This window comes from Tribolium madens, unplaced genomic scaffold (assembly GCF_015345945.1).
Source record: "Tribolium madens isolate multiple individuals breed KSU strain unplaced genomic scaffold, Tmad_KSU_1.1 Scaffold_91;HRSCAF=231;Tcas5.2_LG7, whole genome shotgun sequence".
NCBI lineage: Eukaryota > Metazoa > Arthropoda > Insecta > Coleoptera > Tenebrionidae > Tribolium > Tribolium madens.
In genome coordinates, this window is record NW_025401063.1 from 15,936,303 (window position 1) to 15,963,255 (window position 26,953).

The window sequence follows — 26,953 nt, forward strand, 5'->3', positions numbered from 1 at the left end:
TTTGCACTTTGACTCTATTTATTTCTGTAGGGAAAATAATTTTCCAAGTTTTTTTGCTACAGGCCATTAGAAGAAGAAACAAAAAAGCTGTGTCCTAAATTGTAACTCTGTTCAATGCTATTTGTGGCTTTTATTGGCAAAACTTTTGTACCTTTACTAGATAATTGTAAAAAAACATATACAAAATCATCAGTATTATTAAATAGACATAAAAAATAGTCAAATGTCAAAAAACAAATGTCAAATTTTTTTGACAGATAAAATTTTTTAAACATTTTTTTTTGTGTTCCTGGTATCTCATTTTACTTGAGATTTTTCTTCTACTTCATTAAACTTATAAATATCTCGATTCCATTAGAATTAAAAAGAATTTATTTGGTAATACATACAGGCTGTTCAAAAAATCGCGCATTTCCTTGAAAGGGAGTAATTGGGTAGTCCCCAGAGTACTGAAAAAATGTTTGAAAAGTTCTATCTGTCAAAAAATTTTGACATTTATTTTTTGACATTTGTCATTTTTTCATGTCTATTTAATAATACTGATGACCTTGTATATGTTTTTTTATAATTATTTGATAAAGGTACAAAAATTTTGTCAATAAAAGCTACAAATAATATTAAACAGAGTTACAACTTAGGATACAGCTTCTTTGTTTCCTTTTCTAATAACCTGTAGCAAAAAAACGTGGAAAATTATTTATCCTACAGAAATAAATAAGAGTCAAAGTGCAAAATTTAAACTCTCATAACTTCGAAATTTTTATAGATAGAATTTTTTTAATTTTTTTTTTATGTTCCTGGTACCTTACCCTACATGGCATTTGTCTTTGGGGCGCGAGTTCTGGCGCACTCTATATGTGCATATGATGTAGAACGTTACTCCTTCAACTTTTAAAATCGCGATATCTCAGGAATGGTGATTCTTGGAAAAAAAGTATAAAGACCATTTTGTAGATAATTTTAAGATCTATAATTTTCGTCTGGGCTACTTTTTTGATAAAACTTGCCGTTTTCGAAAAAAATCTAAAAAACGTCAAATATTGACCTTTGACCCCGAATAACTTTTTTAGCACACATGGGATCGATGGGGACTTTTGACACTTTATTTCTAATGGTATACCCAAGGTCTCCACCAAAATTTAGCTCTGTCGGAATTTTCGTTATTTGACCACTATTTTTATGACTAATTTGACCGGACTAATAATAGATATAAATAGATATAAACTACGGACGTGATAATACATGTATTCTAAAAATTTGTTTTTAACAAATTATTTAAAAATATATTGTTTAAACAAAAAAATAAACAATTACGAAGGTTTTTAAAATTCTCGAAAAATTTATGTAAAAATTCATATATTTACTATGTCTTTACATAAGTTTCAAGACGGACGTTTTAAAGATGACTGGAAAAAAATTTTTTTTGATGCCCCTGCATAGTGCATGATCCCCTAAGATCGCCTGAAAGTAGCGTTTCCTTGGATATTAAATAGAAAAATTACCAATTACCGTCACTAATAGACTATTGTATAGAAAATACCTAATTTCCAATAACTTATTAACTTTTATTTTTCAAAAAATATCAATAATAAATACAAATTCCTCGGTGTAGAAAGAGTACTCTCTATTTTTTAAAATCTATTTTCTGCTATTAAAATAAAAGTATATAGATTTCGCGAAGTTTTTATAAGCTTTTATGAGCTTCGCTCGACTAAAATGATCATTTAAAAAATCGCAGTCTTTCAACTTGTTGATTAGATTATACAGGGTGTGTCAAAAGTCCCGGACCAACGTAAAATGTAAAAAAAAATCTATTTATAATAATTTACTAGAGTTTAAATTTTGCACTTTGACTCTATTTGTGTCTGTTGGAAAAATAATTTTCCATGTTTTTTTTTTCTACAGGCTATTAGAAGAGGAAACAAGGAAGCTGTATCCTAAATTGTAACTCTGTTCAATGTTATTTGTGGCTTTTATTGGCAAAACTTTTGTCCCTTTACTAAATAATTGTAAAAAAACATATACAAGATCATCAATATCATTAAATACTCGTAGACATAAAAAATGTCAATTTTCAAAAATAAATGTAAAAATTTTTTGACAGATTTTTTTAACATTTTTTTCATGTTCCTGGTACCTTACCTTACATGACATGTCACGTTGGTCCGGGAATTTTTACTCAACCGAAGAATTTGTTTTTTATTATTGAAATTTTTAAAAATAAATGTTAATAAATTATTGGAAATTATGTGTTTTCTTTAGAACAGTTTATTAGTGACGGTAATTGGTAATTTTTCTATTTCATTTCCAAGGAAACGCTACTTTCAGGCGATCTTAGGGGATCATGCACTATGCAGCGCTCTCAAATAATTTTTTTTTCAGTCAGTTTTAAAACGTCCCTCTTGAAACTTATGTAGACCTAGTAAATATATGAGAGTTTTTACATAAATTTTTTGAGAACTTTAAAAACCTGCCTAATTGTTTATTTTTTTGTTTAAACGATATATTTTTAAATTATTTCTTAATAACAAATTTTTAGAATACATGTATTATTACGTCCATAATGTACCTATTATTAAAAAAAAAATTCGTTTCAATATGTTGATTTGTTCTTTAGATAAAAATTCTTTTTGCTCCGAGGTACTTAATTTTGTACATCCCTGTTTTTTCAACATACATTGAAAAAATAAAAAACGGTGAAATACGTGTCACTTATTTTCACACGTTCTGTAACATATCTGAAATTTACGAAAATCAGAAACAATGAGTTTTAAAAGTGATCGTTTTGGCATGGAATACTCATACAGGGTTATTCATAAATATGAAGCAATATTTGAACCTCAAAAATGACCTATAAAATGATGCTAATTTAAATAATAACTCGTGTCCTATCTCTACTGATAAGAATTTTACAGCCCTCGGAATGTGGGTATGGAAATTTGATTTTTTTGTAATAACTTTGGAACTATTTGACCAAATATTATAAAATTTGGAACATTTCCCTGTGACAATATACCCTTTAAACTGGTAATCACAAAAACCGGATATATCCACTCAATTTCCGGTTCCAGCAGTTGCAGGTCACATTTTCTGTGTTTTTCTATTTTTTTGCTCCCCAAATAGTTCCAAAGTTATTACAAAAAAATCAAATTTCCATACCCACATTCCGAGGGCTGTAAAATTCTTATCAGTAGAGATAGGACACGAGTTATTATTTAAATTAACATCATTTTATAGGTCATTTTTAAGGTTCAAATATTGCTTCATATTTATGAATAAATATATAAGTATATAAGTTTTGTTTACTCCTTACCGCTTCTTTGTCAGTAACCGGGAACCTATCCGTCCTCAAATCATGCAAAACCTGATGATACAGCAATTCCTTCTCAACCGGATCGTTCAAATTGATAAAATTATCCATAAAAATATGCTTCTTAAAGAGGAAAAAGTGATGTTGGGGTCTTGCCCTCTTGGCAGTGCCTGTACTATTGGCAGTATTGACCGCAGTTGCAGCTCTGTACCTCTCCCACTTTGCCATAACATCGGCAACTTTCTCCTCAGCCGACAAACTCCGTTCCGAATTCCCCAAAACTTCATAAATTGCATATCCTTTCGCATCCGACCCTAACCCAATCTTATCCCTCACAATCTCCAACACATCTTTGGCAGTTGCCGAAGGATGAAACTCGACAGAATGGTATTGTCCATCCATGAAATGAAAGCGCGCATAAACCGGTCGTCGATTAATCGTGCAGAGGATCTCCTCTCGTGACGGGGGCCATTGTCGACGACGCGTGCCCTGAGTTTTGAGTAGGCATTTTTCCGCAAATCGGGCATATTTTCCTTCTTCAGTTACGTAATCGGAACTGCAGCGTTTCAAGTGAGCAATCAAGTAGCGACGGATCGCTTTATTGGGGGGTAAAACAACTGAACATGCGAGAGAGAGTAAAGCCCAGTGGCGGAGATTGACGCGGGAGTTGGGGTCGGGATGGTCAGTTGTTTGTTTTATGAGCTGTAAGTAGAGTTCGCAAAGGAGGGATTCTTTGCGCATACAACGCTCCAGAATGGTCTGTAAGAGGGTCACGTGTTCGTCTTCTACTCGCCGAATTGTCTCACCTATAAACAAAAATTTGAATCTAAAGATCTGTCTTGAGCCCCATTTACTATGGGAAAAATCACGGGAGTTGACCGGTGCGTCAAATGACGTTTCTCCTCATTGCGATGACAAAACGTCAATTTTTTCTACGAGTTAGAATTTATTATGTATTATGTTTTGAAATGCTTTTGTTGTATCTACAGAATGTTCCGCCTAAACCCCATATTAAAAGTATTGGGAGTTGGAATAATTGTATTTATTTGAAAATTAGTACATAGCCATAAACCATTAAGTCCTCCTAAATGAAAATATTATCAAGATGGCGGCACTTCCGCTTATACCGGAAGTCGGTCTCAACTTTCTTATTTTAAATGGAAAGCTATATTTTTTACTGTGTTTTTGGATTAATCTGGTTATTTTAAGGGAGTTTTCATCAGCTTTCCATATACCTAAATTTAGCCATTTTTTAAGATTTTGAATTCGTTTTTTTGGCGTTTGAAAGAGAAAGCTTAGATCCTTTTTGTGGTGTTTTCAAATTTTGAAAAAAAAACATATCCCAAAATTTTAAGATTACTTTTGTAATAATTCAAATACTCATAACTCAATTTTTTCAAATGAAATACCCCAATTTTTATTTTACTAAATAGAAGAGAATTTAATTGTGCATTGATCTGTATTAACATTCCCTATACCTAAATTTAATAATTTTTAAGTTATGGGCTTTTTGTTAAGACTACAGAAAATTTATTACTAGGTTCTACCATGCGATCATTATTTAAAGCTAACAAGTGAGAAAAACTTATTTTTGTTTAATGAACGACAAATAATAAGTCACTGTCGACGTTTATTGAGAAACAATTTTGTCAAACTATACGAAAACGGATGTGGCTAGTAATAGATTTTCAGCAGTCTTAACAAAAAGTCACCATAACATAAAAATTACTAAATTTAATTATAGGGAATGTTAATACAGCTCGATGCAGAATTAAATTCCCTTCTATTTAGTAGAATAAAAATTGGGGTATTTCATTTGGAAAATTTGAGTTATGGGTATTTGAATTATTACAAAAGTAACCTTAAAATTTTATGGTTTGTTATTTTTTTTTCAAAATTTGAAAATACCGGAAGTAAGATCTAAACTTTCTCTTTCAAACGCCAAAAAAACGAATTCAAAATTTTAAAAAATAGCAGAGTTACCGATTTTTAAAGTGTAAGGTGAAGATTCAAAAATGTTTGAAGAACTCCAAATATTTCAAAAACGGCTAAATTTGGGTATAGGGAAAACTAATAAAAAGTCCCTTAAAATAACCCGATTAATCCAAAAACGCTGTAAAAAAATATTGCTTTCCATTTAAAATAAGAAAGTTGAGACCGACTTCCGGTATAAGCGGAAGTGCCGCCATCTTGAAAATATTTTCATTTAGGAGGTTTATGGCTATGTACCAATTATCAAATAAATACGATTATTCCAATTCCTAATACTTTTAATGTGGGGTTTAGAGGGAACACGCTGTATAACTCGGAATTTTTAGTGTACATCAGTATAAAACCGATTTTATAAATAACAGTGGGTATATTGAGAAGAAAACGGATGCAAAATCTGTATTTCATAAATAGGAATCATCATAAATATAAGGATCATGAACAAGTAATTTCTTACATTGAGTTTTTTAAGGGTTTAAAATCATAGACGATCTTATGCATTATTCCAGGTAAGAAAAAAGAAAAATTGAAATTCAAGACGTCTACAAAACAAAGTTGCATCTTACATCCTTCGAAAACAAACAATAAACGTTAAGAAGCTTTTATTCTGGTCTTATGAAAACCAGAAAGTTACTTATGTGAGAGTCGATTTCAGTTTGTACTGTTAATTACTTGATTAAATAATGGACTTCTTAGACAACGCTCAAATTTATCTCAAATATCTCAAATAATGACAATTTTGTGCCATAGCAGACACAATATGTAAAGTAAAGTAAGTGCCTGATCTCATGGAAGATACTTAATCGTAAGGAATTATTAAAAGAAACCAATGAGACGCAGAACAAAAGCAAGAAATCAACCAATAAATAAAAAAATAAAAAATACTTGCAAATTATACCAAAAAGACTTTCCACGACAACAATAATGTTACTGTTAATGTCAAATTAACAAATTCACTCGAACATGACATTTAAGTGGTGTAGTTGAAGTACATACAGGGGTGAATATAAAGTATGGAACCAAGCGGTTTTATTTTTAATCATTTGCCTCCAGAAAATAATAATTAATATAAATTAAAGTAATATAAAAAATGTGATCGTATTTTCAGAACGAAATTTTGTTTTGTTTTTGAGTTATGCGATTTTTTTTTGTCAAAATTGCAATTTATGTGAAAAAATTTTTTTGAAAAAATTAAATATAAAGCAAATAGTTGTAATCCTTAGAATATAGCTTTTATGGAAAAAATGATTTTATAGTGGGTTGCCATTTAAAAAAATATTTTTTTTGTAGAACTCAAAAACAAAATGAAATTTCGAAAAAATTAATTCTTGTTAAATCATCACATTTTTATGGTACTTTATCACTCATCAATTAGTTTTTTCAAAAAATAATTAGTTTAAGTAAAAAACGTTTGGCTCCATACTTTTTATTCACCTGGTATGTAAATTAATGTTCAAGGCTACCATCCTTAGAGACCCTTTAATTGATTCATTTACATTGTGATAGAATTTTTTATTTCATTTTTAAGTTGGTAGAGCTTGTTCCAAATCTGGTGGCGAACTGACGTTGTCAAAAATGACTGAATTTTGACACTAAACATATGTTTACTATTAAAAAAAAATTGTTCATAGGCGTCGAACCAAATAATATTTCAAAACCACTGTTATTCTTTAAAAAATTACAATAAGTAGGTACTCATACATAAGATGAAGAATGATGAACAAATTATTAAATTGTTAACACATGAAAAGAATTTTCAAAAATGATATTTCCTAACAATCCTTGTCTTCAAAATTTTTAGAGAAAAAAAGTACGCCCATGTATTTTTTTATCTTAGCCAAGTGGGCGCACTCCAAGTGTCTTTTCTGTCACTGTCAGTTCGCCACCAGATATGGAATAAGCTATAATGAAAAAAAGAAATTGATGACGCACCGGTCTACCCTTAATTTTACTATACCATTCTGTCCTAGTCCAGCATAGGTCAAAATAATCTGAAACACTTGAAGCATAATCTGCTCCTCTTGATCGGGAAGTCTGCTGATACTCTGAGGCAATTGTTGGCGACTAAACGCCCAAAATGCATAATGAAACCCTTTGTAAGTCTCCCCAGTATCACCCCCATGTTCCTGTCTCAATTTATCCAATTTGTGTTTACTCAACCTCCTCAACGTATTCCTCAAAAAGCTTCCAGACGAATCCGTTGGTTTCCTCAATATGTCATGGTCCACCAATGCACGTCGACAATTAACCAAATTGTGATACAACCTTACTCTATCCTCATTCGTAATCCCTTTAACTCTCTTTTGAGGAGCTTCATTCTCTGTCAACCACGCCGCTAAACTCGGACAATAACTCGCAATAAGAGACCCGATTTCATTCTTTTGTGTCGTCTCGAAAACGAAACATTTGTGGTTATTGTCATTGAGATGTCGTTGTAACGTTATAGTGATAAAACTATCACTGGGGTCTAAGAGAATGCTCTCAATTTCCTGATAGCGGTATTCGTTAAGGACGAATTTGTCGTCGGGTTTTATCAACATAATCCCCTCACTGTTGACCCCCAAAATTAGAGAGTTTCCATACGACCAGTAACCTCGATAGGTCACCGGAAACATAGTAGTACCGTATAAGGGGTATTGCATCACGCAAGACAGGTATAGGGCTTTGGCAGTTAGTTCGGAACGGTTAGCACCGTATTGTTTGTGCGCTTGCGCTATTATAGGCACCCAGACATCGTCGCCTCGAGTACGACTTATCCGGTATGGTAAATAATTGTCAATGTCGGTGTAATATTCGAGTTTATTATTGTCTTTGGGGTTACCCAATGCCACTTGGGCCTGGAGGCCGGCCAATTGAAGAGCCACTTTCTCCGTAACCGGAAAATCATCACTCTGAAAAAATAAATAAATAAAAGTAAAAAAACTTTTAGTCCAGTTTACGGATCATACGACACGATGTAAAACAAAACGTCCCCGTTCTCAATAGTTCCGTTAGTGAGGCAAGATAGCGCAGTTGTTCCTTTCCCGTTTAAGTTTTAAGAGCAATAATGAAATAAAAAAAATGGCTGTATTTACATAACAGTGGGCAAAACGCAAATAAAAAAAAATATAGACATATAGAGCATTAAATTCTCAACAATAAGAGATAAGACGTAAGCCGTTAGAAATGCCTGCACCGTCTCTCCAATCTCTAGACTCATTTGACAAAAATTATTTAATTTCAAGTTCATTTCGATTTGATTTTGATCAACAAAGCGATTTAAAAGTAGGTGATACTCATGATTTTAATTTAAATAATGTTCCAGATGCAATAAGTTCGGAAAAATACAAAATTTAGAAAAAAAAGTTACAGGAAGCAAATATAACATTTCAAAAGTTGAATAAACTGTCCGAAAATAAACTTGAAAAATTTAAGAAAATTCACGAAAAATATGACAATTACAGTAAAGGTCAACTTTGTATAGGGAAAATTGTGTCAGATGCAAAGGACTTTACTTACTTGAGCAAATTTATAATTATTCCTTAAAAACCCAAGATAGTCTGAAGTGACAGTATGTTATTGTATTGCCTGCAGGTACACTTCTCCAAAAGATTATAAATTTGCAAGAAGAACTCAGTTTTTAAAAGCTTCATCCAAAAGAACTTTGAACAGATATACAGGGTTATTCATAAATATGAAGCAATATTTGAACCTCAAAAATGACCTATAAAATGATGTTAATTTAAATAATAACTCGTGTCCTATCAATACTGATAAGAATTTTACAGCCCTCGGAATGTGGGTATGGAAATTTGATTTTTTTGTAATAACTTTGGAACTATTTGACCAAATATTATAAAATTTGGAACATTTCCTTGTGACAACATACCTTTGGAACTGGTAATCACGAAAACCGGATACATCCACTCAATTTCCGGTTCCAACAGTTGCAGGTCACATTTTCTGTGTTTTTCCATTTTTTTGCTCTCTTAACACCAATTTTTTATTGCCCAAATCGATAGAGTAATCAATTTCGAATAAAAAAGGCATAACCTTTAATACCCGTAAAATGGACCGTTTCAAAGATATTTTAATTTAAACTGAGGACTGCACAACGCTGAAATCAAAAAATAGGGATTTTGAATAAGTGGTATCCACGGAAACCAATGACCATGGTCACATAAATCCTGCCAGGCATCTGTTAACTTTGACAATAAATTTTTGCGAATTTTTTATGAATTAAATGCCACGAGATCCATTTGGATTTATTCTAAGTTATGTTTGGAATCTGAGGTAAACTCTTTTATTAAATATTTTCGATTAATTGTCTAATAATCGTCCAATGTCAAAGTTGACAGATGCCTGACAGCGATTAGTGAGACCATGGTCATTTGTTACCGTGGATATCATCCATTCAAAATCCCTACTTTTTGGTTTCAGCGTTGTGCAGTCCTCAGTTTAAATTAAAATAGCTTTGAAACGATCCATTTTAGGGGTATTAAAGGTTATGCGTTTTTTAATCAAAATTGATTACTCTATCGATTTGGACAATAAAAAATTGGTATTAAGAGAGCAAAAAAATGGAAAAACACAGAAAATGTAACCTGAAACTGCTGGAACCGGAAATTGAGTGGATGTATCCGGTTTTCGTGATTACCAGTTTAAAGGGTATGTTGTCACAGGGAAATGTTCCAAATTTTATAATATTTGGTCAAATAGTTTCAAAGTTACTATAAAAAAATCTAATTTTCATACCCACATTCCGAAGGCTGTAAAATTCTTATCAGTAGAGATAGGACACGAGTTATTATTTAAATTAACATCATTTTATGGGTCATTTTTGAGGTTCAAATATTGCTTCATATTTATGAATAACCCTGTATGGGAAATTTTCAAGGGGTTTTCTCAAAGCAAAAAAATAATAGAGAATAATAGAGAACTAATTTAAAGAGAATAAAATTAATCCTTGTGTGTTTTATTTGAAGTATTGAAGAAATGATAGAGTTATTGTAATTTTCTTGTAAATTTGTAAAGATTAAACATAACTATCTAACCCAAATGTAAATATTAATTTTTTTCATAAATAAAATTATAATTGCTTATAAAATGTTATAATTTTTGATGTTTTTGGTCTAGTTCTTAGAAAAAATTACAATCAATTACAGCACATCGTCGAATTTTGCGAAGAATTGGATTCAAATGGGCTAATACTCCAGACAATAGAAAAATTCGAGTTGAAACCACTGCCATAAAATTACTGCGACTCACATATTTAGAAGAACTAAAAGAATACAGACGTGAAGACCGACCTATTGTATTCGTAGATGAAACGTACATTCACAGTGGCCACACAAGTTCCAAATGTTGGACTGATGGCTCGTCAAAAGGTCTCTTCACTAACATCTCTAAAGGTAAAAGGTTAATCGTGGTACATGCTGGAGGAGAAATGGGTTTTATACCAAACGGATTGTTAATTTTTAAATCTGGAACTAAAAGCGGGGATTATCACGATGAGATGAACTCAGATAATTATGGCCGATGGTTAAGAGAAAAATTAATATCGAATTTACCACCAAATAGCGTGATAGTAACGGACAATGCATCGTATCACAATGTACAGCTGAACCGAGCTCCAACATCTGGTTCTAGGAAATCAGAAATGATAGACTGGCTTGAACAAAAAAATATACCATTTAACCCAAGAAGTTACAAAGTACAACTCTATGACATCACCAAAAGACATAAAGCACAACATATAACATACAAATTTGATGTACTGTTAGAACAATACGGCCATAAAGTATTGAGACTACCCCCTTATCATCCTGATCTTAGTCCTATAGAGAACATCTGGGAAATTGTAAAGAAATAATGTAACTTTTAAGCTTGATGCTGCAAAAATTTTGACAGAAAATGAATTTTCTTATGTTCCTAAATATAACAAAATTTGGGAACATGTAGGTAGGATTTTAGAAGAAAACTCTTATTAGAGCCAGTATTTGGTTGAAATACTTTGATTTAGGTTGATTCCCACCTTAAAATTGAGCCAAATCGATTCAGAATATCACAAATTGCTTTATTTCAGCCTAAAATTAAGATTGAAGCAATTATACTAATAAAATATATTAGTTTTGAATTGATTCTGTAATAAAATCGAGCAAAATTGGATTGAAAATTGCTCAAATTGCTTTATTTTAGAAGAAAACTTTTATAAGAGCCAGTATTTGGTTGAAATACTTTGATTTAGCTTGATTCCCAACTTAAAATTAAACTTAAGCACGTAACGACAAATGAAGATAATTATTTAAGTAATGAACTGGACGTAATAGTTCCAGAACTAGTTATGTATTAACCTTGGTGAGGATAGTTCAGACGAAAACAGTGATTTTGGATGTAAAATTAATCAATTATCATTATTAGACTCTTTTTCAATACCTGTATTATTTTCTTTAAAAACATAAAATTTCGTTAATTTTTATGATAATTTTTACTAAACTATTGAAGCTCCCTGTTCCCTTAAAATTATTCCCACTTGTAACGTTCATGAAAAATTTGACACTGACAAGATGGTTTTGTCACACTAAACAGTGTTTTGTTCTCGCCATCAAATATGCAATTGTCTCTAGTTCTCCCTAGTCCATAGGAGACAAAACGAGATACAAAATTGCTTGATTTTCTGGACTAGTACGGCGGAGTAAAAATGAGGGCGCTTAGAGCCCTTTTACCGTCTCAGTTTCAAATCGTTTTTAATTAATTTAAATTCAACCACTTTACTAATTGCTTGGAAAAAAATGCAAAACTGTTGAGATTTATATTCTTAATAAGCTGTGAAAAACAAACGATTAAATGTTTCACGAGAAATATGAGAAAAAAAATATTTAAAATTTAAAATATGTGCTCCGCTTCATGTTTTTCAAAATGCTGCGAATACAGTTAAAGATACAAGAAAAACGTAAGAAAGAAAGTTGTATAAAATAAAATTTTCTAGTAAAAAGTCCGCGACACCTCTATTTTTAATGGTATAGGCCTCAATGACTTTCAAAACCATCTTTCTAGTAAAAAGTCCGCGACACCTCTATTTTTAATGGTATAGGCCTCAATGACTTTCAAAACCGCTCAAACGACGGATTCGTTGCATTTTAACTGGTGATTCAGTACCAGAGGAACATTTTAAAGCAATTTAAACTATTGAAGATTGTTATATGGTCCCGCAGACTTTTTTGCAGCAAATTTTATTCTGTACAATTTTGTTTTTTTTACACTTTTTCTGTATCTTTTAACCATATTCGCAGAGTTCTTAAAAATATTGAGCGGAACGCAAACTGATAATTGTTTATAATACTGTGTTCGGTATTTTTGAGAAAGCTGCAAATACGGTTGAAGATACAAAAAAAAATGTAGGGAACAACGTTGTAGAGGATTAAATTTCCTACAAAAGAGTCTGCAAGACCATATCTCACTCATCAACCGTTTAGGTTTAAAATAATGTTTTGTCTCTTGACCACCGGTAAAAATGACACGTATTCGTCATTTGGGCGTCTTTAGAACCTAAACCATTGAAGATAGAGCTATCTCTCACGGCCTTTTTTCTTGGAAATTTTATTCTCTACAACTTTCTTTTTTATATTTTTCTTGTATCTTTAACTGCATTCGCAGCATATTCAAAAATATGAGACGGGGCGAAAATTGCTAAATGTTTGAAAATTCTTTAAATATAGTTTTCAATAAAATTTTTGCATTGCCTTTGTCTCTTATTATTGAGAATTTAATGCTCTATCTGTCTATTTTTTTTTCTTGTATTTGACTCACCGTTATGTAAATACAGCCATTTTTTATTTTATTGCTCTTAAAACTTAAACGGGAAGGGAACAACTGCGCTATCTGGCTTCACTAACGGAACTATCGAGAACGGGGACATTTTGTTTTACATCGTGTCGTATCCTAGTCTTTATCCAGTTTTAGAAAGTTACCTTGACTACACTGTGTACGGCTTGAGCATATAAAAGATTGACTTCGACCGGATCCTGACTCAACTCTCGACTAGATTTGAAAAGGCGTCTTTTGAAAATAAACCTATTCTCTCCACCACTCAGCGTGGTAGCACTCCGTCGTCCAAGCGTAGCAAGCCCAGTCGGTGGTGCCAACTTATTCTGGTTCCTGAAATCCCCAATTAACACAAACCACTTTCCAAAATCACCACCAAATTACATTTCCCATTGTGCTATCACATCGTAGAGATAATAGTGCGCTCGGACGTGTTCTTCCCCATCAGGTCGACTCTGATAAATCGCCCAGCCATCTAGATTCCTCAACCCCAACCTTTCAGCCAATTTCCTCGCTGCGTCTCCTGCTGTGTCGGTCGGGTGGACATCAATAGCTTTCGTCCGTCCATCCAGAAAGAAAAATCTGCATACGATAGTTCCTAAACGTTTCATTGCCGCCACTTCGACTGACGATGGCGGGTGTTCCCGGACTTTCACTTTAGTGTTATTGCAGTTGTCTATGCACCATTGAACGTACTGCGAGATTTTACCCCCTTGTGCCAGATTTTTCTTGAGAAATGACACGAAATAACGGTGGAGAAGTTTGGAAGGTTGGAAAGAAACAACGCAAAGACAAAGAAGGAGCCACACGCGTTCTGTGCCTTCGGAACTGGGGTTGTTGGTGGCTTGACGGATGCATTGGACGAAGATCTCGTCGCGGATCTCTTCGCGTTCGAGAGCATGCCCGATGATTGTCTGGATGACGAGGAGTTCGCGTTCGGCGTTCATTTCGCCGCGGATGTACTTGCACAAGTCCTTAAATTAAAAAATTTGATAAGTTTAAGTTTATTGAATGTTCATTCTTTTGGATTAAAACGTTAAAGTTTATTATATACACCGCAAGTAAGTACAATGTTGTGGATAAAAATGAGATTCTTGCTACAAAAACTTTGAAGAAAAAGGATGTATATACAGAAAAAAGTTATTTAGTAAAAGATACAAGTGGGTATTATGATGATTGGCAATAAATTTTGTGTAATTTATTGAAATGAGCTCAAAGTTGATGCATTTTATAAATTTTTCTTCAGCTTTAGATTCAAAATTGTTACTTTTTCAACTCGTTCCTCAAAAACGATGCACAAGACACTAAGTTAATTGCGTTCTTTCCAAGGTTCTTTCTCATCCATGTTTATTTTGTATTTTTGTAAATTTCTTGCTAAAAATTGAGAATGTTTAGCAAACCTGCATTACAAATTGCGTCCACATTTTAACGGGCACTTTTTCTAACTTCTTGCTTGCGAACTATTCGTTTCCAAATTTCAAAAAACTGTTAGCGGCACCGAATTTGTTCCTTTTTTGGTGTTTCGTCTCTAAATTTTCTTAGACGATTTTTTGTGTTGACGTTTAATGACATTGTTTTCAAATTAATTCGAAAAACCGGAACTGCCAACTTCCTTTATTAAAATTACCATGAATGAATTTACTAGTGATGCCAACGATAAGACTGTTTGGCATTTCCATTTAAAAAAAAAACAGACTTTAATTGTTTTCTAAATCCAAACTGACTATTAGACAATATGTTATTTTCATTTAGGAACTTCAAGATTTGGGACATTAATAACTTTTCAAAAAGTTTAGATAAAATKGGAAGTAAGGATATTGGTCGATAATTCTTTTGGTCGTTGGGATCAYCTTTCTTATATACTGGTATAACTTGTGATATTTTTAAGCAATCTGGAAAAATATTTTCAGTTATGCAAAAATTAATTAACTTAGTTATAGGTGTTATTATTATATTTTTAATAGACTTTATAATTTCGGTATTTAATCCATACTCTTAGAAGTTTTTAAACTATTCAGGCAATCCCGGACCTCGATGAAAGTGACATGCCTAAACGAAAAATTATTTGGAGGTTTTGGTTTGTTTTTGGATAACAGTGTAATAGGRTCGAGGGTGTTGGTAGGTAAAGAAACAATTAAATTAGGAGCCATATTAGCAAAATAACTATTTAATTCATCAGGCGTTGTTTGTGGAATATTTCTTTGTGAYTTTGACCGATATTTGTTAATGATAGTCCACATAGCTTTAGGATTATTGTTTTTTCTGTTTAAATATTCTTCATTAGACTTTATTTTGGCAGTTTTTATTGCCAGGTTGTATTTACATTTTAGTTTATTTTTTAATGTTTTTAATTCTAAAGTTTTGTACATGTTGTAAGCGTTAGCCACAAAGCTAAGATTATTACGCATTTGTTGTAATTCGCTGTTAAACCATTTGTTTTTCTTAAAAACTTTAGAATTATCAATGAATGTTTTCTCGGGAAAAACTATGTGGAAATTATACCAGGTGAATAAAAAGTATGGAACGAAGCGTTTTTCTCGTAAACTAACAACCACTTTACAAAAAAAAATAATTAGTGTAGCGTAAAGTCCAATTAAAATGTGACCATTTATCAAGAATAACATTTTTCGAAATTTCTTTTAGTTTTCGGGTTTTAGAAAAAAAATTTTTTTTTAAATGGCAACCCACCATGATAATTTTTTTAATTAAAGATTATGATCTAAAAATGACCTTTAATTAAATAAAATTGTTTTTTAGCCAGTACTTTTTTATTAATTAATTGTTAAAGTTGCGTTCCGAGCTCATCACGAAGATTTTCCGAACTTAACCGAAGTGGTTGTTTCATGCTTTTCATCATGGGAGAGCGCTGATTTCTGTGCAGGTGCTTTGGGGTGGTTTCGAATCGACTAAAAATAGAAGAAAATGATTTGTTTTTACATTTTTTGATCCATCCGGAACCACCCCAAAGCACCTGCACCAAAAACCGGGCTCTCCAACGACCAAAGTCATGAAACGACCCCCTCGTTCAAGTTCGGAAAATCTTCGTGATGGGCTCGGAACGCAACGCAACAATTTATTAAAAAAAAGACTACTGACTAGAAAACAATTCTGTTTAATTAGAGGTCATTTTTAGATCATAATCTTTAATTAAAAAAATTACCATAGTGGGTTGCCATTAAAAAAAAAATTTTTTTCCAGAACTGGAAAACTAAAAAAAATTTCGAAAAATGTTATTCTTAATAAATGGTCACATTTTAATTGGACTTTACGCTACACTAATTATTTTTTTTGTAAAGTAGTTAGTTTACGAGAAAAACGCTTCGTTCCATACTTTTTATTCACCTGGTATATGAATAGAATAATTCAATTTAAATAGCTCAATGTTTTAATTTTTAAAAATAATTTTTTGACATCTAGATAACATACGAACTGCCATGCAACATACGTCCTCAACTAGGACGCCTACTTGATAGAAAGACTTTTTGATCGAGAGACGTTAATAAACGTATTATAAACGCAAATTAGAAAAAAGTGTTTAAATTCAATCATCTGAGTTCTTTTTTAATTTTCTACCATAATTTATTTTGAAAATACAAGGCTAACTTGATTTTTTTTTAATGGCACAAAGAGTCAAATTTAATAATTTTTGAAAGAGCATTTTTTTCTGAATTCAATGATGTATCATATGCCCACCTTTATTTTTATTAAAATGTAAAAAAATAAAAATTTTGGGAAAGTAAAACTAAATTAGCTTTCAAAATACTGTTAGTAGCGATCTGTCACTTGCATAATAATTAGTTTAACAATGGTATTATCTTATCAACATGAAATTACTCACTAAGATTTAGGGATATTCGTGGATAGGTTGCCATAAATTTGGTTAAGTTGATTTGTGGTGACAAACAAAAGATGTCTAACTCAAGATTTATAAATTAAAGTAAGAAGGTTGCCTGGTAACGTGGAGTGAGAGACACTAAAGGGCGAGTAAGATGGCTATAAGGTGACGTCAGTGGAGTTTAGCCGCGACATGTTTAGGTTTTTGTCGTCTTCTCTTGTTTTACATTTATGACCTGATTTGTCTCGATCTGAGGACCAACACACTTAAGTGTGCAATTTTTTGAGATTTTCATTTGTAGCGAAAACAAAGTATATTTCAAGTTAAAGTCTTCTTTTTGTCGTCAATTTTGATTTTGAATTGTCTGAAATTGATCACCTTATGTCAGATTTCAGATTTGCATTATTATTGTGTTGCATCTTGCATTATTTATCACATTTTCCTTAATAGATCGTGTATGCTTCTAGCCTTATTCTTAGCTTATTACTCAATATCGCAAAAACTATACATCGCAGAGTATTTTAACCTGTTGCATCGTGTTCAACGGGTAATTTTACGTCTAAAAAACCATATTTCAAGCGTTTTTAAACTCAAAAAATTCGTAAGTTTTTAAACTTGACCCAATAACGTTTTGTGCACTTTTTTGAGTCTTTAAGATCACTAGAAATGTGAAAAATGTTTTATGGATCGATTTTAAAGTATTTTTTTAAATTTTTGTCGAGATTCTGCAATTACTTGCCATTTGAGACTTTCATAGGGGATTTCACATTAGGTGAGTGATCATAATTGGATTTGTTTGCCTCAGAAGCCTGGATTTTGGTCGATTTTTAGCACCCGGAGCGGTCTATTTATAATAATTCCGGACTTCTTGGTGATAACCGCTTATGTTTGGTACCATTGGAAAGAAAATTTAATTTTCTATCATATACAAAAAAGAGCAGTGTTCTGCGATAAATATATAGTTATTGATAAAATTTCTGATAAACAAATCGAAGAAAAAATTAATAAAATTATAAATTAAAATAAAGTTTTAACAAAACAAATCCTCTATGTTAAAAATTTTTTTTTATCTACTTTTTTCTTCATGTTAAAATTAAATTTTATCGTCTAGATGATAAAAAATGGATACATCTGCGGTTGTTAGTTGCTAACGATCTTTGACATTAGATTTCATTGTTAAGTTTTACTTTGACATTTATAAATATCGACCAAATTGACTACAAAATTAGTGAGGATTGAATAAAATTTTATATTGTACACAACAATAAAATTTTCATTATCTTTTCGAGCATATTAGCGTCTCGGCTGACGCCTTGATGTTAAATTGCTCTCAAAATTCAATTTTATCGTCTTGTATAATAAATAACTATTATATTTTTTATCTATGTATATATTTTATTTATTTTACCCTTAATAAAAAATATTTTATCAGTATTTATTTTACGGAATTCTAGTTTTTTAACTTAATAATATGTTTGGTTGCATATCCTATTTTTGAACGAAATCTCCAGTGACGTCAATTCGCGCGAATAATGTGCACACCTGATTGGTGCAAAGTTGCGAGGCAACCTTCTTACTTTATAATTTATAAATCTTGATCGTAACTAGTGTCAAAAAGAGATAAAGACAACATTTCCAAGGCTAACAAAATTTTACATTTTTCAAAATTTTATTAGTTCGATATTTTTTTTAAAGTTTTTATCAAAATAATATAAATTATCAAAATAATAATAAATTAAAATATTGATCTAAACAAATTGAATTACTGTATGAAACGTCTTAAAACACCCTAAAATAAGATGTAGTTGGAATTTATTCATACAAATCGTTCACCACGATTTGTTGTTACAGTTTACATTGAGCATTGAGATAATTAAATTGAATTATTTTATGAACCGTCGCAAAACAAACTAAAATAAGATTTTGTTGGTGTTTATTCATAAAAATCGTTCACCACGGTTTCCTGTCATAATTTACATAAAAAATATTTTGACATCTCTTATTTGCCATTGTGACATTTTATCTTCCACAGACACACGTTTTAAATTTCTAGGCTTGCTTGATAGATAAACTTTTTGATCGCACTGTATGTAGTACGCCAAGTGTCAAGAGTGTCAAGTCACTTAACGAGCTGTCAACAAAGCAACATTAATTAACTCTTTCTTGAAATCTTGTTTTGTTGTACCCTTCCTTCCCAGCTTTTATTCGTTGTGTTATTCATCATTAGTTTAGTTGGTTTGTTTGGTTGTTCTTGTGTGTTAGTATTTTTCTTATATTTGTTAAATTATTTTAATATTGATAAAGTAATATGTATTAAGTCTATGAAAACATGAATAAAACTCATAAAAAAGTGTTGTATTCCAACTTGTCGGGACAAGTCCTTGCAAACGTCTTTTCACAAACTATCGTCCAAATTAGAATACCGACAGCCTGGTAATGTTCCCACAATTTTTAAGCTAAAATTTGTAATTAAAATGCTCCAGACCACACTTTTACATTGCTTAAAATCATTTCTACAGAAGTCTTACTTCCATCACTAACGTTTCTCCCAACTTCCGTATGAATTTCATAATGAAAATTTATCTGAAAAAACCTTCACTGATGCCGAAACTGAAGTGACCACAAAAGAAAATTATTTTGCAAAACTGACACATGAAATTAAAGTGTTCAAATTGAAAGTGAAACGTTTAGAAGACCAAAATGTATGTGTAAAAGCTGAACACAAATCAGCAATTACATTATCTTAGTTAAACTTTTACAGCCAGTGTTGGCTAATATATTGGTAAAACTAGGACTGATAATGTAATTCCTACAAGTTTCCTTCACAGCAAGCCTGACTTTAGAAAAATTCTGAAATTATAAACAATTTCTTGTTTTTGTAGTGTTTATTAATTACCTTCCTTCCTGCGGTTACTTTTCACCTTTGCATAATCTATTTTAAAATTTCTGAAAATGTATATTTCAAGAAATAAAATGTCACTGTCAATAATTTTGAGGTTTAAACACTTTAACCTTCAAAAACTAGATGTGTCAAAAAATTCCCCAGTTCAAAGCGCCAACGGGAATCACTGGAACTTAAGAAATGCCCAGGCCAGATTATTTCTATCGAGACGGCGATGGTTTTATAATGTTTAACTGTATTCATAGTTTTTAGCAACTTTTAGGAAAATTACGTTTATCATGTTGTTTGTTACTAAAATTTTCAGAAGTAATTTTGAATGCTTAGGGTTGGTTACCCCTTGTTGTTGACGGTTGACGTTTTCTGTTAACCTGCTGTCAGCTATCAATTGAAATCTCCTGACAAGCTGACAGGTGACTAAATTTTGACACTAGTTACGATATCTTTTGTTTGTCACCAAAAACCAACCTAATCAAATTTATGGCAACCTATTCACGAATATCCCTAAATCCTAGGGAGTAATTTCTTGTTGATACGACAATATTTCTAGATGACTTACCCTGAACATATTACAAGCAATATTGATGTTATCCGGATCGTACATATGTATATGCGAATTCGGAATAGTTGTCCCTTTGTAATAAGTTACCATCTCACACTTTGGAATCAATTCAGAACTCTGTCTCTTCCTCGTCAAAGTCGCTATAATGGTTCCCTCGGGACTTCTCTCATGAGCATTGAAATAACTTTCAGCAAATTCGATCATGTCATGATACGTTTCTTCTGCTGAACTTTCTTTTTCACTAGTTTCAGTCAACTCTTGCAACTTCTTCTCAACCCGACATTTTCTTCTTTGCTCCCTTTCTGCGTTATTCACTTCCTGTTCATGGTTGTTGTAGCGCCATACTGGGGGCTAAAAAACAATTTTATTTAATATTTATTTTTGAAATAGCTCAGTAACACTTACAATTGCACTGTTTGGTCTTGACACCGGCGGACTAGCTTTAGGCGAATCTGGAGGCAAGCGTGGAGGAGCAGGTAATGGAGGAGGTGACACACATGTGGTGTCCTCCCGTGGGAGAACTGCCTCATAGATAGGTTCATTGTTGGTTTCTTTAACCTCTTGTTGGGGGGATTCTGGCGGGTTCTGGAACGCGGGAGGTGGAGGTGGAGGAGGGCCTGTTGGTTCAGGTAAAGTAGGCATAGCAAGTTTTGGGGGAGTCGGCTGTTGTTGCTCCAAAGCCAACCCTTCTAATTCTTGTTGAATCACAGTCTCCAATTCCACATCTAAATCCTCAACTAACTCATCCATTTTTTCGCCAATTTCGTCGATAATTTGGTTGCGATTTTGGGGTTGTACATCTGATAAAAACGCAAAGAGGTTATCAAGATCGACAGATTCAGTCACCGGTTCGGTAAGTCGAGGTTTCAATTGTTCGGCCATATGTGATAATGCGGCTATTTCCTGTTCAGCAGCCCTGAAAAACACAATCAAAAACGACTCAAATTGTTGTAAAACCCACTTTTCGCTTCTTTCCAAATCTTCGCTCTTTTTACTCAACTCTTCCTCCTGGAGTCGCTTTTGCGCCTCTTCTGCTTCACGGGCTTTACGTTCCTCTTCCAGTTTCTCCCTTCTTCTCATTTCTTCTTCCACTCGTCTCATTTCGCGTAAGGCAGCTGCTACTTCACGGGCAAAAACTCCCCTTAAATGACTCTGAATTATTATAGCAGCTCGTCTCTTTCTCAAAAATTCGATTCGCAATTTCCAACCTATATAAGCGTGTTGGATTCGCAAAACGGCATTTCGTATTTTTAAAAACTCCTTTCGGGCAATGTATTTACGATAAATTTTCTGTATAATGACAGCTCGTGATAAAATAATTTTGTTCCTGGCTTCCTCCAAGGGTTCGTGTATGTGAGACCGCATGAAAACTTTGGTTTTGCCTAATTGCCATTCAGTCTTTGGTAAATTATAACTCTCGAGTAATTCCCGACAGGCTTTCATCATGTCAGGAGGAAGACGATTTTTGGAAAGACAGTGATACCTATTGACGAAATCTTCAAAGTTCATGTGAATCGGGAAGCCTTCTTTTCGTATACGAATTATATCTAACATTCCTAAATACTTCAATTGGTCTAAGACTAGATTACTGTCATAATCATTTGGGAGTTTTTCGCTGTTTGGTTTGATACACCTGACATACCACGGCGTCGTCGATTGCAAAACATCAACAAGAGCTTGCAATTGGTGGCGAAAAGTATCAGAAACAGTTGGTTTGCCTTTACTAGTTCCTCTTGAAACAGTTGTTCCGCCGTTTGCAATCTGGCGCGAAGCCATGAGATTAGTTAAATCTTGATACTTGGATAAATCTTGAACGAATTCGTTTTTACTCCGTGAAATGATATCAAAGAAAACGTCTTGTTGCACATCGCGGTTCTTATCCACGAAACCCTTAACGCAATAAGTGACACAACCGGCGTAGTGCTTTATCCCAAATTCGGTCTCCCAACGTCTCCGGTCTTCACCCTTGACGTATCTTTCGTGATTTTCAAATTCGGCATGCAAATTCGAAATGTACGAAGCATCACAGCCTCGAGGCAAGTGGCATTGCTCGGATAACAATCTCAAAACACAACAAGGAGGCTTTTCCAATAACTCCAAACATAAGGAGTTGTCGGTGAAGAAGATGTGGTTAAATTGGATTGCTTCTTGTTCGTACTAAAATTTTCAGTTGGTTTATTATTACACAAAATTAATCAGAGAAGATGGTCCACACTACAAAAATGAGTATTACACAGGGCGACAACTTGACAAATTATACATTATTTTGTTTAGTGAGATAAATCAAATGCACTAAAAAAATTCAAAAAGTCCACACACTTTAAACTAAATAATTTGAATGAGTTTAAAATAATCTAACTTCAAAAAATCATTACTCAGTAACTATTAGGCCGATTTCCTTCAAATAAAGACCATTCTAAAGGGATGGACTTGCCCTTTAGAATGATATGCAATTTGAAATTTAATATTTGCGAACTTTTCTCGAATACTGTTCGAAGAAGTTCGAAGTAAATCGAAATAATCTAAGAAAAACCCTACGAATAATTTTTTTTTTCATCATCACCATCGTGTAAAATCCAAATTTTCATTTCAATCTTACTTAAAATTGCATTTTTATCCAATATCCAATAAAAGTATTTGTTTTAAGACTCTTCTTTTGCTTAAAAATGGTCAATTGCATTCATTGTTCTACAGGTTGTCTCAAAATCCGCACACTTCCTTGAAAAGGGGTAATTGGGTAATCCCCAAAGTACTGAAAAAATGTTAAAAAAATTCTGTCAAAAAATTTTGACATATATTTTTTGACGTTTGTATATGTACAAAAATTTTGCCAATAAAAACCACAAATAACACTAAACAGAGTTACAATTTAAGATACAGCTTCCTTGTTTATTCTTCTTTATTCTTGCCTGTAGCAAAAAAACTTGGAAAATTATTTTTACAACAGAAATAAATAGAGTTAAAGTGCACAATTTCAACTCTTATAACTTCGAAATTTTTATAGATATAATTTTTTTAACATTTTTTCAGTACTCTGGAGGACTACCCAATTACTCCTTTTCAAGGAAGTGCGCGAATTTTGAGACACCTGTGATTAGAATAAACATAAATTGTTTCTTTTCTTAAAACAAACAAAGAGTTCCTGTGTACTAATTAAAGCAAATAATACAAGCAAATTAACTAATGTTAATGTTAATTATGATATTTTTTTTCTCGTATAATACATATTTTTAATTATTTTGGGGTTGAGCTTAGTAGTCAATTTTGATATATATTTTTGTTGTTTTGTTTTTATTTTTATTATTATTATTATTATATATATGTATTTTTATTTTTTTTTTATTTTTTTGAGGATTATTATTATTAATTGACTAATCTGAATTCCAATTTATGCTTTCTGAAATTAAATTAGCTAATCTGAATTACATGTGATGGTTTCTTAATTATACTTGAAAAAGGTGCCTTTTTCAAGGGTAATTCGGAAAGCATAAGATATATTTCAGAAAACGTTAATTGTAATTTAGATTAGTCAATTGTATTTCAGAAAGTATTAATTGTAATTCAGAACCGTAAACTGAATTTCAGAAACCATCAGATGTAATTCAGATTAATTAATTTAACTTCAGAAAGCGTAAATTGAAATTCAGATTAGTCAATTGTATTTCAGAAAGTGTTAGTTATAATTCAGTGTTTGTCATTTGTAATTGAGAATTTGTCAATTGTAATTCAGAATTCGATATTTTTGTTTAAAAACTACATTATCAAAATTCCTTTGCAAATAAAATAATTCGTGTTTATGTGTAAACTTTATTTTGAGATAACAAGAAGTTACTCATCTGAATTACAATTGATATTTTGTGGATTACATGTAACATGAAATTGAATTTGTTTACTGTTCTGAATTACATGTAAAAGTTTCTGAATTACAATTAATACTTTCTGAAATACAAATGACTAATCTGAATTTCAATTTATGCTTTCTGAAACTAAATTGACTAATCTGAATTATATGTGGTGGTTTCTAAATTACACTTGAAAAAGGTGTAGATTCTTTTTGCTCAATAATCAGTGGTCATTTTTAGATCAAAAAAACCTCTTTATACACTGTACACTGATACTCTTTGTTTGTTTTAAGTAGAGAAACAGTTTTTTTTAATTCTAATTAGAACAAAGAAGATGCAATTGACCATTTTTAAACAAAAGAAGCACCTTAAAACAAATACTTTTATAAAAATGTAATCTTAAGTAAGATTGACATGCATTTCTCCTATCTGGCGCAAAGCCTGAATAGCAAACCTTAACTTCAAAAAATCATATCTTGAAAACTACTCGGTATGTTATTTTTAAAAATTTGGTTTCTGGTTCGAAGAAAAGTTCGCCAATGTTCAATTCCAAATTGTATATCATTCTAAAGGATAAGTCCATCCCTTTAGAATGGTCTTTATTTGGAGGAAATCGGCCTAATAGTTATTGAGTAATGATTTTTTAAAGTTTAAGCATTTTAAATTCATTTAAATTAGAAAAAAATTATTTAGTTCAAAGTGTGTGGACTTTTTGAATTTTTTTTTAGTGCATTTGATTTGTCTCACTGATATATCAAATGAAATATCTTAACACTAGCCAACAAGCATTTTGTGACTGAGAAGAAAACAGTTATTTTTTGTTAAATTCTATGTGCTAAACTCAAAAATGATAAAGAAAATTCCATAACACGTCAGATTTTAAAGTTAGGCATTTTAAGATATCATATGTAAGTATGTTCGACAAAATCGCCGAAAAACGAACCACTTAAAATCCATTCTCATTTAATTTTTTTCCCCCCAAATTTGCAAGGGGAGATGGGACACAGCTATGATAGGAGATGCTGGTTCCTGATAAGGGAAGTTAAAACACCCTACAAAAAGAAAGTCAGCTTTTGCAAAAAACTCATCTACAATAGATTTATGTTGGAATCTTATACATCTTTCAACATTGTTCTTGTTTAGTGAATAAATTAATTTCTTTGGTCGTCTATTTAATTACTTTCTATTTGAAATGAACAATTTTTACGATAAAATTTCAGAAAACTATTTTCCTGTAACTTGAAATCTGTACGTGATGGAGCATTTTTCTTATCAAATTCGTAATTAGGGATGTTAATGTACCCTGATACACGTGTCAATAAATCAATCACATTAAAAAAAATTGTTGGGTAGTGTAATTTGTCAAGTTGTCACGACAATGCCTTTTTAAAATTTAAGTTTAATTTAATTAATTAATTAATTAATTAAGTTTAATTTAATTTAATTTTAAGTTTAGAAATTGTAGTGTGGACCACCCTTGCTGCAACTTACAATCTCCTGCTCCAGCGCGAATACGTAGTGATTGAAAAACTTGTGCAACTTCTCATTCGTATAATTAATACAGAGTTGTTCAAAAGAATTGACTGCGAAATTCTCAAATCCAAAAATATCCAAAACACCCAAAAACCTCGTAGAGTCCTGTCCCGGATTCGTACAGTTATTTATATGATTTATAAGCCAAGCAAAAGTCCGGGAATACAGCGCTTTCGCCATCGCATGTCGATTCTCTCTTGCCTAAAATTAAATACCATGCATTCATCATTTTAATGACATTCGGTGCAACGTACTTCCTGTAATTTGAGTGGAATTTCGGTGATATTTCCTCTAACGTTGATTTGTCTTAAAAGGACTACTTGTTTCAAAGACTCTAACTCTAATTCTAAGAGAGATGAAATTATTTCTAAAATTTCAGTATCTTTTTCGGCTAGTTGACATCGTTCACCGTCGATATCCTCGAAACTTAGATTTCCCAACCAGAGAATAGCTGAAAGTGTTTGAAAAATTCCATTGCACATATTTGTGGGTACTTGAAGTACGTTAAAAGCCAGTCTTAACGAATCCAGCCTTCTATCGTCACCTTCAAGTTTTGCACAACTCGACTGATTCAAATAATTGTAAAAACTGGCGTCTTTTAAGTGTAATTGTGTTGCTAGCTCCTTATTGTGCTAAAATAAAAACGCATTGTTTCCGAAATTCGGCCGAGAGTAATTATCTCACTTTCGCTCCTTCGACTAATTGGTAAAAAACGTGATAATTGCGTTCGCCAGGTCCCTGAAAAGTCAGCCTCGATTGTTCTAGGAGATAATCTTGGATGATACAACCCGCAATCATCCATCTTGAATCAAAACAGACTTGCATGAATTTCCCGAAACGACTCGAGTTATCATTCCGGACTGTTTTCGCGTTGCCTAAAATTTTTTCATTATTTTCTTGAGCCTAGATTGAGTTAAGGGTCCTATACAGTGGGTTCACAAATGTACAGTCGAACAAACTGAAAATGACGCTTCAATAAACAGACCCCTGCTGTGGAAGCCGATCCTTCAACCGCAAGCAGGCAAGATGGTAAATTATCGGATTGAAAACTTGACGTAGTTTCAAGACAAATTCATTTAAGAACCGTTTTATGTACAGAAAACGAAATAAAAATTTTATTCAGAATTAAACTAATTCGAATGAAATTGTCATTTATTTAGCATTGACAAAGGTCAAGTTA

General features: G+C 32.1%; 1 protein-coding gene across 1 annotated transcript in view; it reads right to left on the reverse strand.

Annotated features, from left to right (window-relative positions):
• Nucleotides 1-26,953, reverse strand: part of LOC123012053 (myosin-I heavy chain) — a 54,461-nt gene that overhangs the window by 3,779 nt on the left and 23,729 nt on the right. Inside the window, exons 5-14 of the mRNA XM_044409826.1 lie at nt 26,458-26,648; nt 26,028-26,405; nt 25,732-25,974; nt 21,360-22,555; nt 20,804-21,314; nt 20,396-20,749; nt 13,487-14,076; nt 13,249-13,435; nt 7,257-8,190; nt 3,314-4,116 (exon numbers count right to left, since the gene is read on the reverse strand). Of these exons, the coding sequence (XP_044265761.1) occupies nt 3,314-4,116; nt 7,257-8,190; nt 13,249-13,435; nt 13,487-14,076; nt 20,396-20,749; nt 20,804-21,314; nt 21,360-22,555; nt 25,732-25,974; nt 26,028-26,405; nt 26,458-26,648 (5,387 nt within the window). The remainder of the gene's footprint in view (nt 1-3,313; nt 4,117-7,256; nt 8,191-13,248; nt 13,436-13,486; nt 14,077-20,395; nt 20,750-20,803; nt 21,315-21,359; nt 22,556-25,731; nt 25,975-26,027; nt 26,406-26,457; nt 26,649-26,953) is intronic.